At 39.8% G+C, this 23,560-nt stretch overlaps 1 protein-coding gene across 3 annotated transcripts; it reads right to left on the bottom strand.

Annotated features, from left to right (window-relative positions):
- Positions 1–586: 586 nt before the first annotated feature.
- On the bottom strand, positions 587–23,234 carry LOC111649555 (gamma-adducin-like). Of its 3 annotated transcripts, XM_023399311.2 has the most exons (16): positions 22,965–23,234; positions 21,993–22,147; positions 15,341–15,578; positions 13,848–13,992; positions 12,996–13,147; positions 12,248–12,328; positions 11,118–11,267; positions 10,683–10,826; positions 9,121–9,219; positions 8,316–8,489; positions 6,210–6,470; positions 5,885–6,001; positions 5,051–5,140; positions 4,266–4,389; positions 2,777–2,872; positions 587–2,570 (listed from the first exon to the last, which is right to left on the bottom strand). In XM_023399311.2, exons 3-16 carry the CDS (start codon positions 15,539–15,541, stop codon positions 2,320–2,322), a joined length of 2,085 nt encoding a protein of 694 aa, XP_023255079.1. In that variant the 5' UTR covers positions 15,542–15,578; positions 21,993–22,147; positions 22,965–23,234; the 3' UTR covers positions 587–2,319. The 3 variants fall into 3 exon arrangements, with proteins under 3 accessions (XP_023255079.1, XP_023255078.1, XP_023255077.1); XM_023399310.2 differs by lacking the exon at positions 21,993–22,147 and having other exon boundaries at positions 22,965–23,233; XM_023399309.2 differs by lacking the exons at positions 21,993–22,147; positions 22,965–23,234 and adding an exon at positions 16,410–16,637.
- Positions 23,235–23,560: the final 326 nt, after the last annotated feature.

Below are 23,560 nucleotides of genomic sequence, written 5' to 3'. Positions count from 1 at the left end.
TAAGCTTCGTCATTCACACATTGTAAGGGATTGTTCAGATAATAAGTTTGGATCCCGGCCGGCGCTGGTCATGCTTTTTAGTTAACTACTGAAAAAAATTCAAGGAAAAGTTGAGAAAAAGCTTATTCTCGTATAATTCCCTCGACTGGAGAAAACTAAATTCCCCCTAATAATTTATTCTCAAGAACTGCCACATGTTGACTGTTTCTTTAAACGGAATCTTCATCAATAAGCCTTACTTCCACATATGATGTTATTATTATTCTAATTTTTTATATGCAATCAGATGCCCTACCTTTGACCTCATCTTCCTCTCCTTATGTCATCTCACAGGAGAGGTGTGTGTAGGATGGGGGTGGTGTAGGTATTGATCTTGTCACTCCCCCAACATGAACACCTGTTGGAGACACCAAATCCCCTCTTTGTCTCCACAGCCCCCTCTCACAGTGAATTACCATGGCAACGCCCATTCATAACATAGCTGAAGACTGATTATACAGCTTCACATGGTCAATTATCGGTGAACGGGGTGCATTGTTTTAGGGGGACGCTGCTTTTTGTTGTTTAATAACGGGGAGGCTGTGGGTAGTTTTCTAGAAAGCTTTATTTCATACTTGAGGTGTTATTTTGTCTGTTAGAAATAGATCTAATCAGCTAGTTTCACACCACGCCGGAATGAAACATAGCACATGAAATAAACGCAAGTACACAACAAGATCAGAAATCTGTTCATATTTAAAAGTACGTTTGAGTAAATATAAGAGGTGATAACATCAAATATCCTTTCAATAAGCAAGAGAACAATAATACCGTTATGGAAACATATCCCAGCTTTTATTACATCAGGTGGAACGCAATTTTAAAGGACTGACTTGGAGACATGGTGAATGTAATGTAAAGCACCGTGGACAAACCCAGGCGATACAAATAGCAATGTAAACAACAGAGGAAACACAAGCACTAGGTACACAAATTACCGGAGTAATACAGTTTGTAAACACAATCCGCTGTGCATTTTGAGTTAATAAGGAGCTTAACTAAGGTGGATAAAAACATGATAAAAGAAGTGTTAAGTATTGTTATTAGATTGTACTGTCACATTTCTATGTTTCATTGTTTAACATTTGGTTTAGCGTAACAAAAGAACTTCACAAAACAAACTATGTACAAAGGCAAAGAGTTCACTCCCTTTGAGTCAAAAACAAATCATTCACATTATTGACTGGGATGTAAATATATGGTCCTCTAATATACTTTAGATCAAACTCTTAACAGTGGCTACAAAGAAAAGCTTTCCACAGCATATTGCCATCAACTGACTATCTGGACAAAATTATTAGTCAAAACACCCATCACATTCAACTTTCCATTATTCAGGCTCGGCACTTTCCTTGTCAACATCCAAACAAGTAGTGATTTTCTGTCTATTCTGTAAAAGTCCAACTTTGTCACTCATGAACATCAATATTCAGGAATCATCACTTTGCTGAGCTCTTCCTGTTAGTCACAGTCAATTCCTTGTCACAAGTACAATAAAGCAGCAACCATGGGAACAATGCCACTGACATAAATGTAAAAACATGAATTATTACTCTATTATCAATCACAGCATGTTTAGTATGAGTTAGTATGTAAAGTAAATATGTTAAGAATATCAGATCATTTATTTACCTATCAAACACTATATTGTAATACCTGTAATATAAACCAACATATATTATTACAAGATAGTATAACTATGAATATGTTCAAATACAAATCGTACTTCTTATAAGGCTAAACGTTCTATAATCTTAATATGTTCAGCCACTGTTACACTACTAATGTGATTATAACATTTTAAAATTGTTCTTAGTTTTCAGTATACATTCAACAATGAACTTGTGCAAAAAGAAAAAAAAAGAACTCACAAATATGTAGCAGGCCCGATCTGATGTATTTATGAACTTTAAAACCTTGTGTCCTATGATAACTATTTTTAAACCCATTAAAAATATGGGCAATAACAGCCACAGATATGCAATGTTGCATTCACTTTTCATTTGATTTCGTTTTACTGAGCCTTTCAGGAGTGGTCAGTCACAAATTCTCACAGGGAAGAAAAATAACAGATATTACCCTCTGCTGGCACAACTTGGAAAAGCACTCACATGAAATAATAGCTGTGAATGAGGGAAGATGTGCAGGATGTGAAAAACAACACTGTCCTGGGAAACTTTCTGACTAAGTAATAGTCATTTCTCTTATTTTATTTCCCTTCGACAAGCTGAAAAATAAGAAGGCAATTCAGATGTTTTCCTAGCAAAACAATAAAAGCCCTCAGGCTTCTGTTTTTTCTTTCTCTTCCTTCTTTTTCTTGCTCTTTTTCAAGAACGAAGGTGTGCGGAACTTCTTTTTCTTTTTCTTGGGGGACTTGGTTTGGCTCTCCGGGGTCTGAGCATCACCCGTCTTCTCCTTCGTTGTTATGGAGATTTCCACCGTTTCCGAAGTGCTCACGCTCAGCTTGGATACCTCGATGCTCAGATCATCCTCTGTCTCTTCCAAGTGGTCCTTCCCGTTGGGTAATGTGTCTGTCAACAGATGAAACCAAGTCAGTGATGAGGGACGTGGATAAAAAGTGCAATCACACAGACAAGGCTGTAATAATACATTCAATTAAATCATGAAGGCATATCTTGTTCTTTTATAAGATTATACCAGAGGGACATAAAACACAGACACAAACAAGCAGCTACTTCTAACACATAATTTCAGTACCCATTGGCCAGCTAATTACCTTGTTTAGCTGGCGTCATTATGGGAGAGAGGGAGAGGGAGATAGTTGAGCCATCAAATGTGGTCATCTCGTCTGCATCAGTGGCATCATCATCTTCTGTAAATGGATTAAAAGTCATCAGATCAGTTTTTTCTAATGTAATGTGTTCTCAACAAATAATGGCAACAGATAATTTTCTTCACCATCTTAGTTTGCCATTTTCTAATTAGTACTACATTCAAATTACAACTGAAACAGATAAGAATGTCACTATTTTTTGACAGAAAACAAAGTACTTGGCACATTCTGAGCTGATGATGGTGCTAGATAAAAAGTTTTATGGATCACCAAAGTGATTAAAATTCATCCAGAAGGGGATATGAATGTCTGATTCAAATTTCATGGGAATCCATCCAGTAGTTAAATATAACACCTTATGGTGGCACTGGAGAAAAGGGGGAGGGAGACCAAAGTCATCCTCTGGGCAACATGAATGTCTGTACAAAACTTCATGGCATACCATCCCATAGTTGTTGAGATATTTCAGTCTGGACCAAAGACTATGCATCCATATACCCCTGCTGCTAGCATGGCAAATCAAAACAAAGATCACCTAACACTAGACTGCTTTTACAACGCTGCTGCATTTTATTCATCTCTATTTTCGGCTGTCTTCTCAAGATTGACATATTATTGTCACAGTAAAAATAAAGGTGCTACTCTGATACACAGCTGTAGAAATGTTTTCCTCCTACACACACTTTTTTCCTTTTCTACAGTCAAATACAAGACATGAGTAGTTTGACAAGACTGATGTCTTTGCAGCTCATCTCTCACCATCCCTGTGAGCTGATTTCACAACTCAGAGAAGAGTGAAACCATGGACTGACATTTTTGTCCTGGTGGCATTTTTGCAGGAAGCTCCTCATTTCTGTGAATGTAGTTCCAACAATTCCTCCAGGCAGGAACCAAGGACTATGCCTGGACTACAGGCTAATGACATGAGTTTTTAAGTTGTTGCACTAAGTGCAGCAAACTTGTGGAATATATAAAACTCCAACAAGTAAGATAGCAGACCTTGAAATGTTTGCATCAGGACCAAAAAGTAATAATCAGATCATGTAATTACAACTCAAATTCCCATTCAATAATGTCTTGATATAATAATTATCCAGCAATCTGCATTTAATGAGCCGTACGCTCCAATTTTAATTGTCCCCCCCGTTGGCCTTGTTTGGTGAAGTCAGAGTCGCTGTTAGCCTCTGAGATTAGCTTTGTCTCTGCATCTCAATTTCATTCACGACCTCTGTAACCCCAAAGGACTAACTTCAAAACATCATACGCTCATAATATACATGGGATGATGTCTGATTTGAGCCCTTGTAAACCCAAGAAGGATTAAATTAAGTAGAGGTTTTCTATGCCTCTAAAGAGAGATGGTGCACTGTAAGGCTTTGTAATGGTAAAGTTTGACCCCTGAAGAAAATGTACAGAGAATAGCAATGAGTACCTTCTTGGCCTTGCTGCTTTCTCTCCACCATGCTCTTGTATTCCTCCAGCTCTTTCTCTGTAAGTTCATTGAAGGGGTTAGGGGGAAGAGAGCGAGTCTGTTCCTCATCCTCAATGATGAAAGCCTGATACAGAGGAGAACAAAGAAAGATGTTATTACTTGATGTGACATCTTTTGCAGTAAATAGAAGTGATTTCTCAGATGTAAAAATGAGGACTGGTTATACATTCATGTTAACAGTTTTTCTCTCAACAATTGTATAATTAAAACCATGATTTCTCAATTGCGTGCAATTCTCAGATCGTTTTCACCACAGTATATGTATTTCTGGCTGCTTTCATACAGAACTAACGATCTGGTGCAGATATCTTCAGTTGATCCAGTGATCCGTGTCTTTAGCCGCTGTGATCAATATCGATTTAAATGGTTCCAAACGCAACAGGATATTTCACATGGTCTGATTCTTAATTCTTGGGTCTGATGCTTATTTCAAGGTCTGCTATCTTACATATTGTAGTTTTATATATTCCATAAGTTTGCTATATGAATTAAAACAAGTTTCCTCGGTGGAACACAATGTGTTTCTTTTCCTTCTACTATGTTGTTTTAAGCAAGAGTAAAGGGGCACGGTGCTGGGACGGCAGCCGATCAACATGACATAAATGTTTTGAATGAGTGTTGTCCTTTTGCAGGACAAATGCTGCTGCTCAGTATAAAATGGTGCGGTGGTCGCTCTTCACGCTTTAAGAAATGTTACAGTGTTTACAAATGATCATCATACTCACTGGTCCTGGGATGGTGTCCACAACAATGCCTGCTAGTAATAGAGACTTTGGTCCTGCAGTCATCTGGTCACCTCTGTGCTGTTCTTTAATCTGAACAAATTTATCCAGAAAAGTCATATTAAACCTGATTCAGGAATCTTTGACTTAGCAAACGATATCTTAACACCATTCTACACCTGCCAACATGAGGTGCATCAAATATAATTACCCAAACACTCGGGAAATGACAGTATAGCTCTTGAATGGATCAATCCATCAGCTTTATTATTGATTCTGTTTGGAATGGAGCTTCAATGCTTCAGGGTTTCTAGTCAGTAGAGCGATTAATCCATGAATTGATAAATCGTTGCAGTCATTTATTCAAGAAGAAGCACTGAATATTCACTGATTCCAGCTTCTCAAATGTGAGGATCTGACGCTTTTTATGTCATATATGACAACAAACTGAATATTTGGGGTTTTGGGGCTTTTGCTTGAATAAAACAAACAGTATGGTAGCATCAGCTCAGGATGTGGCAAATTATAATGTCCACTTCTCACTTTTTCTGGTCATTTTTTTCAGCAAAGCCATTAACTGTTTAATCAAGACAATAAACAGACACATTAATAAATAAGGAAACTAACTGTTAATTGCTTCCCTACTTGTCAGAACACATTGGTTCCTCTTAACAGCATCAATTTATTGAAAAACAAATCTAGTACCAGTTTCTATGGCATATATCATAGAGAATGCAATGTTTAATCCCATCTCTAATCATGATATAGTAGTAAGAATGAATGAATTTAAGCCTTTGTAAGTGTTGTGTGAAAAGCGTAATGATGTTTTCAACTGACCCGGTTCCTCTTATCCAAAACCTCTGTGGGATCAGTGTTGAGTGGGACAAATTGGTTGGGGTCCTCGATCTTTATTGGGGTACCGATGCAGTTGCCTGGCTGTGAAGATTTCATCCACTGAGAGAATAAAAATAGAAATTCATAAGAAAGAGCTTAAGAAAAAGGCTCAAAGATTTAATAAATGCATTTATCAAAACTGCCACAAGAGGGCAGGCGAATATAAAGGAATAGCAGCTCCCAAGCTCACAACTTCCTTCAGAGACCAAAACCGAGAGGATTGGATTAGTCAATTTCTATTTACAGTTTGACATGAAAATCAGCGCACCATGGTTTTAGTCCTGGGGCTGACATCCCCGCTGGGTGACTGTTCAGGAACATTGACCCTCAAGTAGCTGTTTGGCGAGTTGAGCCACCGGGTCCTTTCTCTCTGCTGTTTCTGCACCATAAACTTGAAGGGGCTTCGCAGGCCCAGCTCGCTGTCCTCCGGTGGCACAGCAGACACCGTGGCAGGGATCTCCACGTCGTTCTTAGAGCGGGGCTTTTCACGGACAATGGGGTTCCTGTAAGAGTAGCCTGTTCTGTATCCCTAGATGGTCACACAGAGAGGTAACGTCATTCAAACTTACTTACTGAACAGTTATCAGTTACAGAAGAAACTGCTTGCAGTATTTTGCACCATTCTCTCAGTATTCCCTTATAATTAATTAAATAGGAAATATGAACTATAAAAGATACAAAATTCAAAGGATGCACTGGCCACCCAAGATCCGCTTACACAATGCTGTTAAATATTTAAACCCTGCTGTATATACAAACAGCATTTTTGCAGACATGCCCAGTTTCAGAGGGAAAAGATAAAACTTTGGTTTGAAGGAGTGTGTTGTGTGTTGTTAACAATACATCAAAGGCCGAGAGAGACAACTAGAAAACTACTGATGGGAACTCGCAGTATGTGCAGAGTGCAGTTTGAAGCTGGCAGTGCACCACTACAATCAAAATGAAAATTGGCGTTTTCTCGCAGGCGGTATGACAAGTTTGCCACAGAAAAAAAAAAATCCCGCTCTGGGCTTTGGCTCGCCACAATGTAAGCAAGCCATCGAAAGAAATTTTGATCACAAAATTGTTCACTGGCCCCCAGTTGCACAGTCAATTTATATTTATAGGCCACATTATCATTTGCATGAGCAGTAGGCGCCTATTAGCACCTTTCAGCTCGCCTAGACATATTAATTAAGTTTAGTGTGTGTAGAAAAACCTTCATCCATGATGTATTTTGGCTTGAATCTTGGCTCATATATAAAATACAGAATACAACAACTGTTGCATTTAAATACATTTCTGCTCAGACAAAAAGCAAATGAGACACACTCAGTTCAATATTTGGTGACTACTGGTTTCTGTTTCAATAACTCGTTCCTTTTTTACATAATGAACAGAGAGATTTCTATGAAAGGAGACACTTTCTGAAGATTATCAAACTGACTGACACTCTTACTCCTCATCGACGCTCCTCATGGTATTTGAGTTATCTGTCTGTTCCATCTCCTTTTTTGGTTTAGGAAAATAGGATTTTCCCATTTTTGTTGCTGTAAAATATGTGTGTGTGTGTGCAGGACCATCTCTAAATCAACTTTTCCCTCCAATATTATTAGCTATGACCTTTAGCGCCGCCAGGGCTCTTGTTGTCTTTGCTTTGGATTTCCCCGTTGGGATCATTTCCGACATCATTTCATTCAGCAAAACTAGCTCCTCCCACTGGCTTGGAAGGACTAGACGTCCTGTTGCAGAGAGTGTAATGGCATTTACTCCCATCACCATATTCAACAGTCTTTGAGAAAACGCCAAATCCTATTTCCAAATTGAGTCCACTAGAGTCCTTACACTAAGTGATTGTGTGGTCTGTGCTGCTCTAACTGCCCACAGCATGCCTCACCATCTGGAAGCTGTGATTGAGAGGGTGGCCGGGCTATGATCACACAGAGCTAACACAGCTGCAGCCCACTCCAGCCACAGTTGTTAGCGAGTAGCTCACTGAAACAGACACGGTCTGACATCTTCTGTTTCCACAGAACATGTCAGGCGCTGGTCATTAGCAGCGTGGTTAGAATAGCAGGGTTGAAAACTGCAGCACAGCATAGAAATTGTGAGGGTGTAATAGGACAAGCTGACAGGCTGTTAGCCACAAACAGATCTGTGAGCTTAACAGGTTCTCACATAATTACATGAGTATCTGTAATTGAGGTGAAAAAATGTTCACTCAGCAACAGCTATGATAAAACAATACGATTCAATTACACAAATCATTCAGATTACATTACCAAAAACACATCCAGTTTCATTGTGTTGTCTAATCAGACACTTCCTGGGGAAGCGCATGAAACAGGAAACTCAGAGCATCATGGGTAAAAGGCACAGGTCAGGGTTCGCTCACCAGGTTGTCCAGCATCCTCATGAGGGACTCGAACTCTGCCTCGCCCACTTTCCACTTGACCTCATGGTCCATCACCACCCCGGCAGCGGCCACTCCCTGGGTCAGGGGTTTAAGCTTCTCCCTGTCCAACAGCACGAGGTTGTCCATGCCGCCTGAACACCTCAAAGCATTCACCTACAAAAAGACACGTGACACCATATTATTCTAGTAACACAATTCTTACTTTTGGAGTTACAAGCCAAATTATAATTCAGTGCATAACTCATGCATTCATTAACTTACTTAGACAGAGAGCGTCCATCTCAGAATGTTAAATATTCTCTCTTCTAAGATACAATAAGATTTTCATTTTAAAAGAACTGCATGTATATGTGAACTGAGCTGTCAATATGTGCCAAAAACAAATACAGTCCAGACACATGAGGATGATGGAAAAAGCACCCCGACTGCCTCCCAGACATAAAGCAACAGGAGTATCTCAGAAACACTGCAGGGCTCCACCTGGCTCTGACTGTGAACAGCACATATTTGACTTAGCTTTGTTCAAACATACTGTATCCTCGATTCAGTTTTGCTTCCATTATAGACACTGCAGTCAAGTCTGAAACATTTTTTTAAAGAAAGGAAAATATTTCTACAGATGAATTATATCAGTGATTTATACGTATGAAGTTGACTTATTAATATCTACAAAGGTGTATCAAGGTCATAGTCACGTTTACGAATTGCTTTGACCTGAATGGTGCTGTTACATTTCATTACCAGGCAGAGGTGGTATCAAAAATAAAAATCAATCTTTCTGTACCTGGATTTCACAGGCTTGTTGTGAGTGGTACACGTAGTGAAAAGCCTCTTCTACTGTTTCACCCAAAGCAAGAAGCCCGTGGTTCCTCAGGATCATCACCTGAAAAATACAAGAAACACTTGAGATGCCTGATGGCCCACCACAATCCCTATGATGAGCCATTTTCACATAAAAACTCCAGACAATATCTGGACCTCTCACACATGCAGCACACTCACTCTTGCTGTGAATTGTCCGCACAATGACCAGCTCTATTTAATCAGACATTACAAGGACTTTATACCAGGGAGCTTGCAGGGTAAAGTCTGTTTAATGTCCGGTTCAACTGATTCAGACATTTGAGTTCACACATACTGCTCCTCCGGGTAATGTCCAGAAAAGTTCAAGGTTGCAGTGCATGTGTGAAAGCAGCTACAATACACTGAGCAAATCCAGCTGAGCTATGGCATTAGCACATCCAGATATGCTAATGTGAATTCATTAATCCATGTCTGTATTAATTAACGAATGTTTCCTTATCAAAACTTGTCTTGACATAATACAGGTGTAGTATTAATACTATCTCTGCATCTTAAATTCAGCTTCATCTGCCATAAAACAAAATGTACTGTTCATTGTGCTCTTCCTCTTCCGTGTGATTTCACAGTCCAAACACAAACAACTGTCTCCCTGAGCTGAAAATATGAGCATCAGGAGCTGAATTGATTATGCCGACAGGTGACAGCATTTGGGGTCTACCTATAAATCCTCTTTATGAAGCTGATAATGTTTTTTTTTTTTTTTTGGCTTATTCTTTGTCAGAGAGGAGTTGATTCAACTCTGTGGTAGTTCTTGAGGTTATTTAGTGCTGCTGCTGTATTGGATTATATGAAGAGGCGCTTCTAATATGTAGATGGTTAAAGTAATACCTCATATTTTGGGGGAAAATGCTTATTTACTTTCTGGTGGAGTTAGATGAGAAGATCAGTACTTTCACCTTCATAGCTGTCTGTCAAAAATAAGGCTACAGCCATCAGCTGGTTGGCTTCACTTAGCATAAAGACCAGCACCTCAAAAATTCATTAGCTAACATTTTATATCTTGCAATTTCCCTCAGCTCCCAGTCTTTATGCTAAGCTAATCATCTCCTGGCTTTAGCTTTGTATTTAGCACACAGATATGAGAGTGTTATCAATCTCCTCATCTAAATTTCAGCCATAAAACAAATAAGTGTATTACCCAAAATGTCAAATTATTCCTTTAAAATGTGTTTCCAGTATTCTGTTCCCTTCATATATGTACAATGTTAAATAATTAACACTAAGTACAAGAAAAATCATAATTTTAGATAAAATGCTATGGTTGAAGCTGATTAGCAAAAGACAAGTATTACATTTTAGTAATAATTTGTCTGATTACATTGTATGCACATGTATTAATTTATTTTCATTTACAAACCAACAGGTGACCTCGTATAAAACCAGTTGTGCATACAGCATCACATAATAATTGGTGCCTTTTTTCCAACCAGTTGTTGAAAGCTGCTCTATCCCATTTAAAAACTGAGCCTAGTTTGACAGTACCTTGGCAGTAGGGCCCAGAGCTTTCTGAAACTCCACCTTCTCCTCTTTATTATCCAGGCTGCCATGGTAACCAAAGCAGCTCACGTCTCCCAGAAGCAAAGCCTCCTGGGAAATGGGCAGGATTCCATATTTCATCGAGGACACCTGTTAACAGGGGATAAAGGCAACTGAGACTGTGGCGCACCAAGGTCTGTGAGGCACTTTTTTTCGCTATCAGGCACAAATAAAACTTTACACAGCGATGTTCATCATGTGCTGTGCATTTTACAGCCAAGCTTCAAAGGAAATGATAAAAGCATGTTACAGGGTGTCTGCATCTAAGGGGGCTGCTTTTAATTCAGCCTTCTTCCTGTGGTGCAAAATAAGCATTTAGCAGCAGCTTTTATCCTTTGCTGAAGTTGAAGCTCATTTAATATTTGCCTTGAGTGTACTTACAGCAGCTGTAGCAGGGGTATGTATGTGGATGATGCATCTCACATCTGGGCGCATGGAGTAAATGGCAGCATGAGATGCAAATCCAAAATGGTCTATACCCAGATCAGTAGAACCCTGGTCCACCACGTCGCCGATTATGTTTACTTTCACCTACATACAGCAGAAATAAAAACACCAGATTTCGAAATGTGATGAATGCCAGTTGGCGGTCTACTGTTGTTAGTAGTCGTTGTTGTAGTAAGGCAGTTTAGAAGAATGTCATTTAATACCTAGTTAGGTAATTAATACAGTATGATTGAGTCATTAAACCTTGTGGAGTCTTTTAGTAAACAAAGTAATGTTTACAGTCATTCATTTCTTACAACAACACATTTTGTGTGTTGAATGTTTCCCTCCGCATATTTTTAATATTTTGGAATCTACATTGTTTACATCTGGCACATTACTATTTTTCTTGCTGTCACCTGTCGATCTGCGGATTAGTGTGAAATCATTGGCAGGAATGTGTATCATGTCACCCACATGCTTTCTGTGTGTGGGTGTGTGCAATCTTGTGTTCGTACATGTCACAAACAAAATAAGGACCCACACATAAAAACATTGATAGTACAACTAGGAGTCAAAAACTCCACAGTGTAGCTTTAAGGCAGAATAACTTCATTGTGTACCTTCTGTACATCTATATTGGTGCAAATATTTTTCAAATGCTGCATTTTATCGATAAACATCAAGACATGAATTTATTTTAAATATCCTAAAATTCAAAACATATGTGTCTTTCTATTTCATTTCATTTTTCGTTTCTGTTCTTTTCAACAATTTAGATTCAATGTAAAATGCCTCACGTCTTGATTGCTTTAATCAGACTACTTACTATATTTAGATATTAGTTAGTTTACCTTTCAGCATACATCTGACAATGTCTTCCTGTACTTCCACAACCTATTCCTTCATAACACTTTCAATCTTAGGGTATTCATTCAATGGATTTACATCAATGATGCTCAAAATAAGACACTATTAAATTATTCCAGTGCAAGTAGTATAACTCATGACAACTCATTACATGATAATGCATTGTTACTCACAATTGGAAAAAGACAACACACACACACAGCCATTGTGCTTACCAAATTTGCTGCCGTCACCTCAGCGAAAGACAGACCTCGTGGACTAATAAGAACATGGTCCTGCTCTTTACTGACACGCACCTAAGGCAAAATGAACACGTTGTTAGAGTCCTAAACATCTCTAGGCTACAATAACATGAATGTCATGAGTAAACTTCCAACGTCCTGAAACATCTGCAGTGTTACTACAGTGTATTATCAGTGTTTGTTAAGCTCGTACAGGAAAGGAGACACATATGATGCTTCTGCAACAGTGTCTTCCCTATAAATTCATTCTTGTCAGGTTAAGAAGCACTGATGCCACAGGAGACCAAATCTCTACACTTTAAAAAGTTCTTTAAGTTGAGTTAGAAGCTAGTCAGTATAGAGAGACCCATCTCACCTATTCAAGGGTACAGGAAACTTTGAAACTACACAGGAAAGCTCTCTTCTTTCAAAAATCAGCATGTGGGTTGATAAAACTGACTTTCTAGGCTTTGTCTTTGGGGAAAATCTGAGCTTTACTTCTTGACATCTCAGGTGTTCATCACATATCTCAGTGTGAATTCCTGCTTTTGGGGAGATGTTCATATTCACACATCTTGCTTTTCTAAACCATAAATAATATATGGTTTCTGAAAATAAAGAGGTTTTCCCCTTTAAGCCTTCCAGGATCCAGAGAACACGAGGCTCACATAAAGATACACAAACCTTGTGCTGCATACATAAGCAGGTGTGCACTGGAGCGTGATTGTGAAGTTGTACTCACAGTAATGTAGGAGCTTGTAAAACGAGCCCAGCTGAAGAGGTCAACAAGCCTGTAGAGGCTGGCCAGCCTGCAGCGACTCTGCTTCTCCCCTTTAGCAAAGGAGGGAGTCTCAATGCCATACAAGTCATTGACTGGACTCACCATCCCAAGGCCTGCCACAAGACATAACATAGATGTATCAGCAATATTACATTGGTAATTTTTCAAACATTTACAAGGATGTTACACATGTTTTGCTTTACAGAACATATCAAATTAAAGATCCCAGGAAACTTGAGTCTCTACAGCTGAAGCTTAAAAAAGGCCTTTCTCAGAACTGCCAACAAGAAACTGAAGGATATTTTGGACTATCACGCCATATAAGGACATTTAATGACAGGACCCTATCTTTTACAGCCACTTAAGCTTTTTAAAAGAACAGGGCTGTCTTGGCGACTTCACGGCCATTTCCTACCATGGGATTTTCCAAACATTTGCAGTTCTGATAGTCAGACTTTTTAAAATGGATCTGTTCTTCAGGGTGCTCTGTGACCTCCCTAGAAAAATAAGGAACAGAGGTTATGCTAACATAATTAGCATTGCAATCTCCTGTAATTCATCAGCAAAATGGTCATGAGGGCAACTTAATAGAAACACTGACAATGAAGAATGCTGTAAACAACTTTCTGCCTTTTCTGTTGTTTCAGGGTTGTTTAGTGTCACAAGAATCTGAGAATTAATCCTCTGACAATGAAGATATTCAGCCCGCATTATGCACATAGACAGAGTATACACACTGAATGACAATCAGGCCCAAAGGGAGACAGATGGAGACATTCACACACACAAACACTGAAACACACTGCCACTCACTGATGGGCGAAGTCAAGGGGCCAGCCCCTCCCAAGGTGCTGGCCATGACCAGGTCAGCAATCTGTCTCAGAGCCAGGAGACCTGTGGGGGTGTTGCCCTTCGTCAGCTGGTCCTGAATCAGGCCTTCCAACTCATCTTTAAACACCTGTAGATAAAAAAGAAAGACTTTTATCTTTTAGGGCGGTGTAACATGAGGTGAGGTAAGATGACGGTAGGGAGAGGAAATACAAACACCACTGTGAAGCTCCATTAACCTAGCAACTCATATATACACAACCTAACCTTGACCTCATTCCAACACCTCCTCAGGATGTGTCAGGGAGCACAGCATGCTTTCAGATGCCCCTTATTACAACTGTACACAAATCACGACAGACCACTAAAGACTTCTTTGTAAGTCTGTGAAAAGGGTTTTCACTAGAAGCGGGGGGGATCGCTTTAAACCTGACTATCAATTTTTGCCATCAAGACTAGCCTGTGAATCTTGAAACAGGACTATTTTCCTGTGTGCTGCAGCTAAGCTCCAGCATTCTGCCTCATCCCACCACAGTTCCCATGGTGATGAGATGAGGTCTACTTGTTGGGCCTGTTATGCAATCGCAGATGAGTGTGGGCTCGTCTTATTTCCGTGCACTTCAGTGGCATGTGCTTATAGCACCGCCTTGTACTTCATCTAAACAGACTGCACTGCTCTGTTTATCATCCTTATGGTTTATATCATACTGAGATAATATCATCTATTATATACACACAGTTGTGAGTTTATTAGGTACACTTAGCTAAAGCTGATGCAATCTAACACCAGAGTTCTGCGGCACATCCTACCTTCGTGAAGGTCATGATGCTCAGATTTTGTTGAAACTTTTAGATGGGTGTTGATGCAGCTGCATCATTTTGTCCAGCCCAGTTATGTCTGTGAGGGTAGGCTAAATAAGTTTAACACCTCTCTGTATAACGCAAGAAGAAAGCCAGCAAATGTTTTGCTTGAAAAACAACCGAAGATTAATAGATTATCAAAACTGTTGCCAGTTAATTTTCTGTCGATGGACTATTTGATTAATCAACTTGAATTGTTTAAGCTCAAGCTACAATACACATATGGTGTACAGTCTATTAAGTGTGATTAAGAAATAGCTCAGATGCTCTATTTAAAAAATGAGTGATTAATACTCCTCATCTGTAATAACAGACACTGGAAGTTTATCTATGACAGTAGCACATTTCATTGTAGCTGCAGTTTAATACTTCACTCCTATAGTATGTTTATAACCTAAGACAATAGCAATAGTGGCAATATTTTACACAGTAAACTCGCAGCTGAACCCATACCTCTATATCGGAGCATATAGAATGACGTTCACATAAAGAGGAAAAAACAATGCATTTCAGTCAGTCCTGAGTAAAGGTACAGCATGTCTCTCCGGCTCTCTTACTCATACACAGTGAAAGCTTGTGTGTAGGAGGGCACTTATATGGAGCGGCAGGCTACATACTGGACTCTGTAGGATCTGGGTGACCCTCTTCTTCTGCTCCATCATGTTGAAGTCCTGCCTCAAGTCCGGTGACATGTTCCTGCTGCGGAGGTACTCAGGGTCGTTCTCGTCCACTCGGTCAAAATATCGCTCCTTGGAGTTGTTGCTGGACAGGGACAGGGTCAGAGACCCCGCCGTCTGCCTCACCTCCACCAGACTCATGTCCTCACTACACGGCCTCCTACTCTTCCTCTGGAACCTGCAAGAGAGCACAAAACGCCACAACTTACTTCACATCCAGGCTGTCAAGGCAACGGGTGTTGTTTAAATGGAAAAGCTACTGTATGGATGCAGTGGTGACTCATGTAATTACAGGGATGGAGACAAAGAGAGGAGAACATTGTTATGTGATTGATGCTGCTTAGTACAAGGCTGTTAATATGCAAAAATAATGATTTAGTCACAGCTGCTGTAAATATAATACAATCAATATATTTACAGAAGTAAGTACAGTTTAACAACACAACAATGACTGTGAACGTCTTAACTCCCAACAAACACTCTTACATTGACTTTCTCTCACCTATTGTGTTTTAGCTCAAAGGGTCTCTGTCTCTTCTCCACTACACAGATGGAGGCCAGCTTATTAAGTGAGAGGTGAAAGCAGCAACAATTCCCCCTCTTCTACTACTCAGCCAGAGGCTGTAAAACATTGTCAACAGTAAACAAAGTTAGGCCTCATGTAAATCGGTCAGTTTGAATAGCAGTTAGCACCTTAGGTGCTGCAGTGTTACCTGGATGTGGGGGTGGAGAGATACATGAGATACAGCCAGGACCACATTACATTAGGCCTGAATGTGAAATAGTTTCAACACACTAAACCAATATAACTCTTTCACTGCTGGTTTAGCAGCAGCCTTTTATCCAGAGTACTCGAGGCATGGTATCCAATTACAACTTTAAACCATTTATACTACGAAAAGTACCGCGAGAGGATGATATAGCTACTTTGAGACTTGTACAAGCTTCGTAAAAACAAAGCGAACAAATGAACCCACGAGGAAAACTGTTACTGTAAGTTGGAAATTACCTGAAACAAAGTGCCCAGCTCGTGAATCAACTGCCTCCGGACGATGTGATGTCGAATTTCTCCGACAGAAATGTGGCTGCACGTTAAACAGACCGGTATTATTCCCGATTCGGATACATTGTGGAGGTAAAAACAAAACAAATAAAAGCTTGCAGGGGGCAACTTGGTGCTGCTACAGTATCCAGACGCAGCAGACTGCCCGCTACGGGTAAGTAGTGAGTAGAAGAGTGGAGAGAGCCTGCATGGAGGAGGATGTGGGTGTGTTTGTGTGGGAAAAAGGAAAAGTGACCATGTGACTTCACTTATCCACCCACTAGGCCTTATATATTCAGCGGGACAAAGGAACGGCCACTCAGGACCGGTGAAGCATTTTTAGGCTCCTCTCTACAACCACACTGTAGCTTAGCTGCACGGGTTTGTAGCGACCTTATTTCTGTGGCATGGTTTCATCTCTGGTGGCATCCCTAATATCCCTGAAGGAACTTGTTATAGGATTTTTACAGTTCTCAGTGGGAATTTGAAGCAGAGTTTGTGATTTTTTGATTAATCTTCTTCTCTTCCTCTCCCTCGCTCTGTGTGTGTGTGTGATTCATTAACTCCTGCCACTTCATTTCATGAATAACTGAGGCTCCTGTGTTCTCACAGCAGTTCAGTGGAGGGTTTTATCAAAGCTATACGGCCCAGCCATACCGAAACAGAGCACTTCAAAGCCAAGAGCAAGTGCTTCCTTCAAAAAAAGTGAGCGCCTCCACTAGAAAAAAAGTTTTCCAAAATATAGGATGTTTGCACACAGAAAGCAATGAAACACAGATGTTCTGTCAGGGAGGAGAGACTATACTATTTCTGATTCTTTTAGTCACATCACACTAAATCCTACTTCTACAAACACAACGTAGTGTGATCACTCTCATGTGCCAAACATAAACATCAATATATATGATTTAAAATATTGTCACTTTGGGTTTGCTCACCTTTAAAGGTGAAATGACCATTGCTGAATGTGCTGGCTCTGCTCTCTTGGAAATCATTTAGCACATACGTTCATGTAATGATAATATAGTGGTAGTAATAACACCAACTAATGGAGCCTCATGCTGGGGTTTTTCAAACACACTTGCATGCTGCTCTTCTTCAAGTGAATTAAATTGGTTCTCTTACTGTAAAAGGGAAATAAGATCAAGATTAAAGTGAATACGAAGCTGTGCAGATTTATCCTGCTAAAGGGAGCAGGGATCCCTCCTCTCTTCTACCCACCTCTCAACTCTTTTCTGCCTTGCTGGTCAGTCTCTCTAGAGAGTATTGTAGCAATATTCAAATGCACTCCATATTAAGTGAATGCAACTCTGGAATCTCTCATTTTCTCAGCACCCTGCCCCTGCCAGCCCACAGAGTTATTACCCCCTTTAATCACACACAAATATCGAGATTTTAGGAGTAAGAAAGCGAAGGGTTGGATCACCGACTGACATAACAATTCCAGGAAACAGAGTGGAGTCTGGGAGGCAGAACAGATATGTGGACATATGGGTTGATGTAATGAAAAGCAGAACTTTCTCACTCCGGAGCAGTGTGACCCCCTCAAACCCTGAAACCCAGCCTCCCTGTTTTTGGCTGAGTTCCCACCGAAACAAGCTTAAATGTCTGCGCACACACAATCTCTCTCTCACACACACAGACGCACAACGTCCTCCCACCCGCCAGCCTCCACATTCTTGCTGACTATTTGAACTTTTCAGTGAGGGCAGTCTACCTTGGAAGCATTGAGCAAATGTCAGATGTTATTAGGCGATGTTTCATTCATACAGATTACTGCTAAGGATATTGATGTCCACAGATAAAAGCACACCTTTGTCTTGTCACAAACTAGCGACTCCACTGGAAATAATCTCCAAATGCAGACATGCAAATGCTCCCTAGATAAACAGAGAGATACCAACATTAAAAAAATAATCTTAATGTTGAAGGAGCTGAAAAACTTTCTCTCGTGCTAGCTTGGTTGAAGGAAGCCTAAGAAATGATGACATTATAATTAGCCTTTTTAAATAGTTTCTATAGTAGTTTATTTATCTTGTTTATTTTTCTGCATATCTCGTTTAACTTTCGTTTATTTTATCAGTTCTCCTCAAATCCCCCCTGCGGTGGGTTCCTGTTTTCTACAGCCATACTGGTGCATCTGCACAAAGTAGATTCTCATTTTATATAAACAGTGAAGGCTGAGAAAAGAATGAAAAACAAAAGACAACTCAGAAAGCAAAACACAAGAAAAACTGCAAACTTTGCTGAGACAAATTCACATCTGACTTTCCATTAGAAGGGTTTAGAGAGTAGTGTGAAAGCTGTAAATGTGTAGTGCTAAATGAGGAGACATTGTGTGAATCCGTGTAAAAGCCGCAGAGAAAGACATTAGCAGAAAGAATGATGAGCAGTACCATGTTGTTGCTGAACTTTGGTTGAGTACTTGAGAAAGAAGTCTGACATGATGGCAGCCAGAGCATGTTGTAATGAAAAAGTGGGAATGCCTGAAGCCACTCTTTGACCGGTCTTGTCTCCGCTGCTGATGGGTTTGAAGAGGTTTATACGTCAGTGAGGCTGGTGCTTTATCTGGTTTCTCGGAACAGGGAAAAGCTTTGTCAGGGGCCTGACGTACGTAGCTGCAGACTGAACAGTGAGCGTGTAGGGAGAATGGTCATTTTTTGTGCTGCAGTCTTATTATTAAAACTACAAACTGACAGTAAGTAATATAATCATAATGATTGAGCTCATATTCACTGTAAATTGAAATTAAGTAGAAAAAAAAAAGATATTTTTATTCAAGTGTCATTCACCCAAAGATGCTGCTACATGGGCGTAGAAGGCACTACTTCCATTACTTTGAGAGGCAAAAGAAAACAGAAAGAAAGCAAGCCAACACATGCGTCACACACATTATCTGAGATATGAATTTGACAAATTAAACAAACGATACTCATACATGGCTTCTATGCATTTAACAAAAATAGAGCTTTCGCAAAGGTCTTGTATGTACCGTCATCTGCCTTCATCTGTCATATCAAACAGGGATGCCCAGAAGGCATTTTCAGGAAAAGCTTAATTTGAAGTTCAGTACAGTAGAAAAAAATGCATTTCATTCTCATCCAATCAACATAGGTGACACTTTCTGTCCTTTGGCCTTTTGCCAAAGGCAGAATGCCATGTGTAGATGGGAAATGCAAATAATGTCCACCCCCTCTTTAAAAAAAATCAGTAATTTTATAAATATTGAAATTATGCATCAGTGGAAGATCACGAAGTACATTTGATGAGTTACCCTTTATAATGACATTTCATGAATTATTTAATAAGAATCATATTTATTTGATTAAATATACATTTTGTACTCAACTCAAACCCCCAGTTTGAAATGCAGACATTGCTGAGATAACCCTGATGACATCACAAGGACATCACGGTCATTTTCTCAAACTGAGCAAAAGCTCCCACAGAGCCACGGGCTGAGAACAGTCTCCATGATGAGTAACCCAAATTCATGTGTCAAATTGGTGAAGTTTCCTTTTAATATATGAGATTCTATTTACTTTTTCCATTATTTTCTTAATCTGTCAGTTCTAATTGTTGGGATAGTGCAGAACATCACACCATATCACTGTATAGCCAATAACCGCACACAAGTGCTGTTTTTGGAAAGCTTCATGCAAACATCAACCAGTATTTCATTATTTTGTATGACTCTTTTTTTCCTCCATAATTCTTGGACAGTTCTTCTTAGATTGTTACTAGTAATCTCAGCACAATCTAAAAGATGATTTGTATTAATGCCAGACTACATCAAACCAGACTGTTCTGTGTGAGTGGATATTATTGTACTTAATGTCTCCTTGTTAAATCAGATGGATTCCTCTCTTACAGCAGTTTGTCTCCTCTGAATCTCCCGTCTGCTGTTCAAACTGTCAGGAGGAAGAACGTGGTCTAAATCCAGCCTGCATTCTCAGGGACCACAAATGTCACCAAAAAACACTGTAAGACAAAAATTATGCAGACTATAGAGCTTTCAGTGAATTGTTCCTCATGCTAAAAACGTCACCAGAGATTTATTGTTTTCATAAACGGCATTCACGTTCATTTTAACATTCAGAGCTAAAGATCTACATTTTAATGATGATTAATTTGCACGGGCGAAGAAAAAATGACAACTCTATCTTCGAGATCTGTACCAGCTTGGTTGCCATGGTAACCAATGCTTATGCTGTCTCTTGTGTAAGGCAAAATTAGAAGGAGAAGAGTGAATGGGTGCCAGATAGCGTCCACTATTACAGACAAGAGGGTGCTATCTGTACATGGCATGAAAAAGTAAAATTAGAACTCCAGTAGAAATGGAAATACAATGAGGAGAACTTATTACCTCATTAGCAAATATAACACTGGTTGTTCTGCCTCCTTGACTGATTGTTCTTTCTTGTAATTACAGCACAAGGTACAGGGTCATTGTATTTCCTCATAAACCAGAGCTGTTCTGTGTTGATTCCCTAGAAGATTGAAATTGCAACTGTTTCCCTTCCAACTACAGACATCTTTGAAATATGTCAGAGTTTTGCCAGCCTCCACCCAGATCTCCATTTCTGATAATTATTCTTTGGCCACTGGGGGCACCTTATTTATTAACTCAATGACCCTTACCCCTGAGTCCAGGATAAATGATTGCGACTGTTTAGAGCCATATGACAGCACCGTAATCTGGGAAGCTTCATTTTTATTTCCAGATCCAAATATTTGGATATTTTAAAATAATTTCCCCAGTAATCATCCCCACACAACTGCGCACTGTCTGGCCTCAAAAACCTGAATGTGATCGTGGATCACAGAAAGTTTTAGACCACATTTTACATTTTAAACCCTGAACATTCACATAATGTGAGTGTTCACCCAATTATCACTGGGACATGCAGTTATCTGTGCTATTCTCCAGTCATTCTGCAATGCAGACAGTATAAATAAGTTACAGCAATTCTATTTAGACGGCTGTCTTGCTGTCTCACTTGATGGACATTTGGACAATTTAAATGATTGATCAGTACATTATGTAAACCTCCACACTGTCAAACTCCTGGGAATGGTTTATTACACAGAGGAATGAAACGGCATGCAGACTGGAAATAAGAAATTCCCTGCTGTAGTTTTCTAGGAATACTGTACGTTAAAATACACATTTGCATTAAGCAAAACTTGCACACAAAGCCTTTGCATGAACTTAGCGAGGAAGGCTGGAGAGAGAACTTATACCACCAGTTTTTATTTCTGCTACAAAACAATGCCAGTGTTTTTATGAGTTCACACAGAATATATCACTCCACAACGTGCTAAAAATGGTCCTGCTACACTCCCACAGCAGGGTGGGTGGCAACAACACAGCACACTTTGAACCTGAAACAATTTACATTGTTACAGTTGGATCGGTGCCTTCACAGCATTTGGGTGTAGAATCGCATCGGCACACACATAATCACGTAATCACACACGCACGCACACACACACGTACACATGCACAAACGTTGCAGTATAGTGTGGAAACAGACAGACTTTATTTACCTAAGTGGAGAAGCTGGCTGTAGTCCCTACTGTGGTTGTCTTTGGATGGCCTCCATGTTGCAGATCTAGTGGTTAGCGTGTGGTTCTCTCTAACTGAGTCTGAGGTTGCGGTCTGGCTAACAAATCCCTTGTATGTTGTCACATTCAAACCAAGACTGTGGGAAAATGAGGTGGTGATTTTCAGTTTAGTAACGCTGCAAATTTCCTGTAAACCACACACATTTATGCTAAAACCTGACATTTACTGCAAGCTAGGAAATATTCGCATTTAGTGCAGTAAAAGAATACCATTTATTATTAAACTCATTCACTGAGGAGGTGATGACATCGTAAAACTCAATCTAACGTAAAATTCATAAAAGGAAAACTGTGTAAAAGAGCAAACTGGAAGAGGAACAATCCATCGCACGGGTGAAAGGGTTTGGGTCACGACCTGCCTTTTTGCTTTTACGGCTGTCTATAACTCACATCACCAGGCACACATATTATGAAATCCTGCGCTGCCCCAGCCCCACATCTAAAGTCAACAAATGCTTGTTCAGAGTAATGCTTCTAGAGGGTGACATTAATTGAAAGCAGCTGTTTGAAACCTCTGCAGCTGGATTTGTCAGTGCAGCTGCAGAGAGGCCAGTTTAGCAACTAAGATCTATTGCAATGTTCAATCTAGAAAATGCTTAAAAAAAAAAAAAAAAGAGGCAATCGAGTCTTTCTGTTAAAAACATTAATGCACTCAGAAATTTTTTACAGTATATCTATAGAAGCCTATCACAACTTGTGGCTAAGACATTACTTTCTCATGGACCACATCCTTTATCTGCTCTTAGTGTATTGGAAAATAACCTCAAACTCCCCAAAAGCTTCAAAGCCCGCAGATCAGAAAATTGCACCATGCCATATAACTTATTTGCTTTGATCTTAGCTCCAGCAAATGCCTGCTTCAATGGCTAAAGAGGTAAAAAGAATACAACTTACAGTGTTGGTCCTTTTTACACTTATCCTGCAGGAGAATTCCTCCCGTTTTACTTCAAACCCCCACGGTTCCACCAGTTGCTAGAGAGCTGTTTACATTATCACTTTGAAGAGGGTCATCTGGTTTCCCAGAAGAGAGCCAAGTGCTGCTTTGCCTCTGATCTCCTGAACTCCCTCGGCTCCTCTGTGTCAGCGGCTGCCTTTTCTCACAGGAAAGCAAGGAAACTTGTCAGTGGAGGTTCTGGAGACCAAGCTTCCAGATGGGACCGCACTGGACTGAAAAAATGGGAGGGACAAGCTTCCACCCCTCACATATATACTAAATATATAGTACACATGATTTAAAGCACCTCAAAACTAAATGTCATAAAGGAAATACTTAATGTTTTATTAAACTGGAATTACCAGCAAATCAGTGTCTAACCATAAATGGAGGAAAAGATTACAGCAGGCATAATTTTTCCTCTGCATATTGAGCATGTTCTAAATTTTGCTGTTGAGGAGGACATTCCACACAGTGAATGCTTGCCTGCTATCACCTCCTCCCACATACTCTCTTACAGTGAATGAGTAGGATGTGCTGCTCTCCCCCTTTACTG

The sequence above is a fragment of the Seriola lalandi genome, unplaced genomic scaffold, assembly GCF_002814215.2.
Source record: "Seriola lalandi dorsalis isolate HSWRI2012SDOR001 ecotype SW California unplaced genomic scaffold, Sedor1 jcf7180002051200, whole genome shotgun sequence".
Lineage (NCBI taxonomy): Eukaryota > Metazoa > Chordata > Actinopteri > Carangiformes > Carangidae > Seriola > Seriola lalandi.
Note: the sequence above shows the minus strand (reverse complement) of the source record. Positions and strands in the feature narration are given on the sequence as shown.

Excerpts from the sequence above, each read along its gene's own strand:
- LOC111649555 (XM_023399311.2), bottom strand. The coding sequence starts at position 15,541 with ATGAGTCTGGTGGAGGTGAGGCAGACGGCGGGGTCTCTGACCCTGTCC. Across the intron at positions 13,148-13,847 it reads CCCCTTGACTTCGCCCATCA|GCCTTGGGATGGTGAGTCCA; the intron begins GTGAGTGGCAGT and ends GTCTTGTGGCAG. Across the intron at positions 6,471-8,315 it reads TGAGGATGCTGGACAACCTG|GGATACAGAACAGGCTACTC; the intron begins GTGAGCGAACCC and ends GTGACCATCTAG.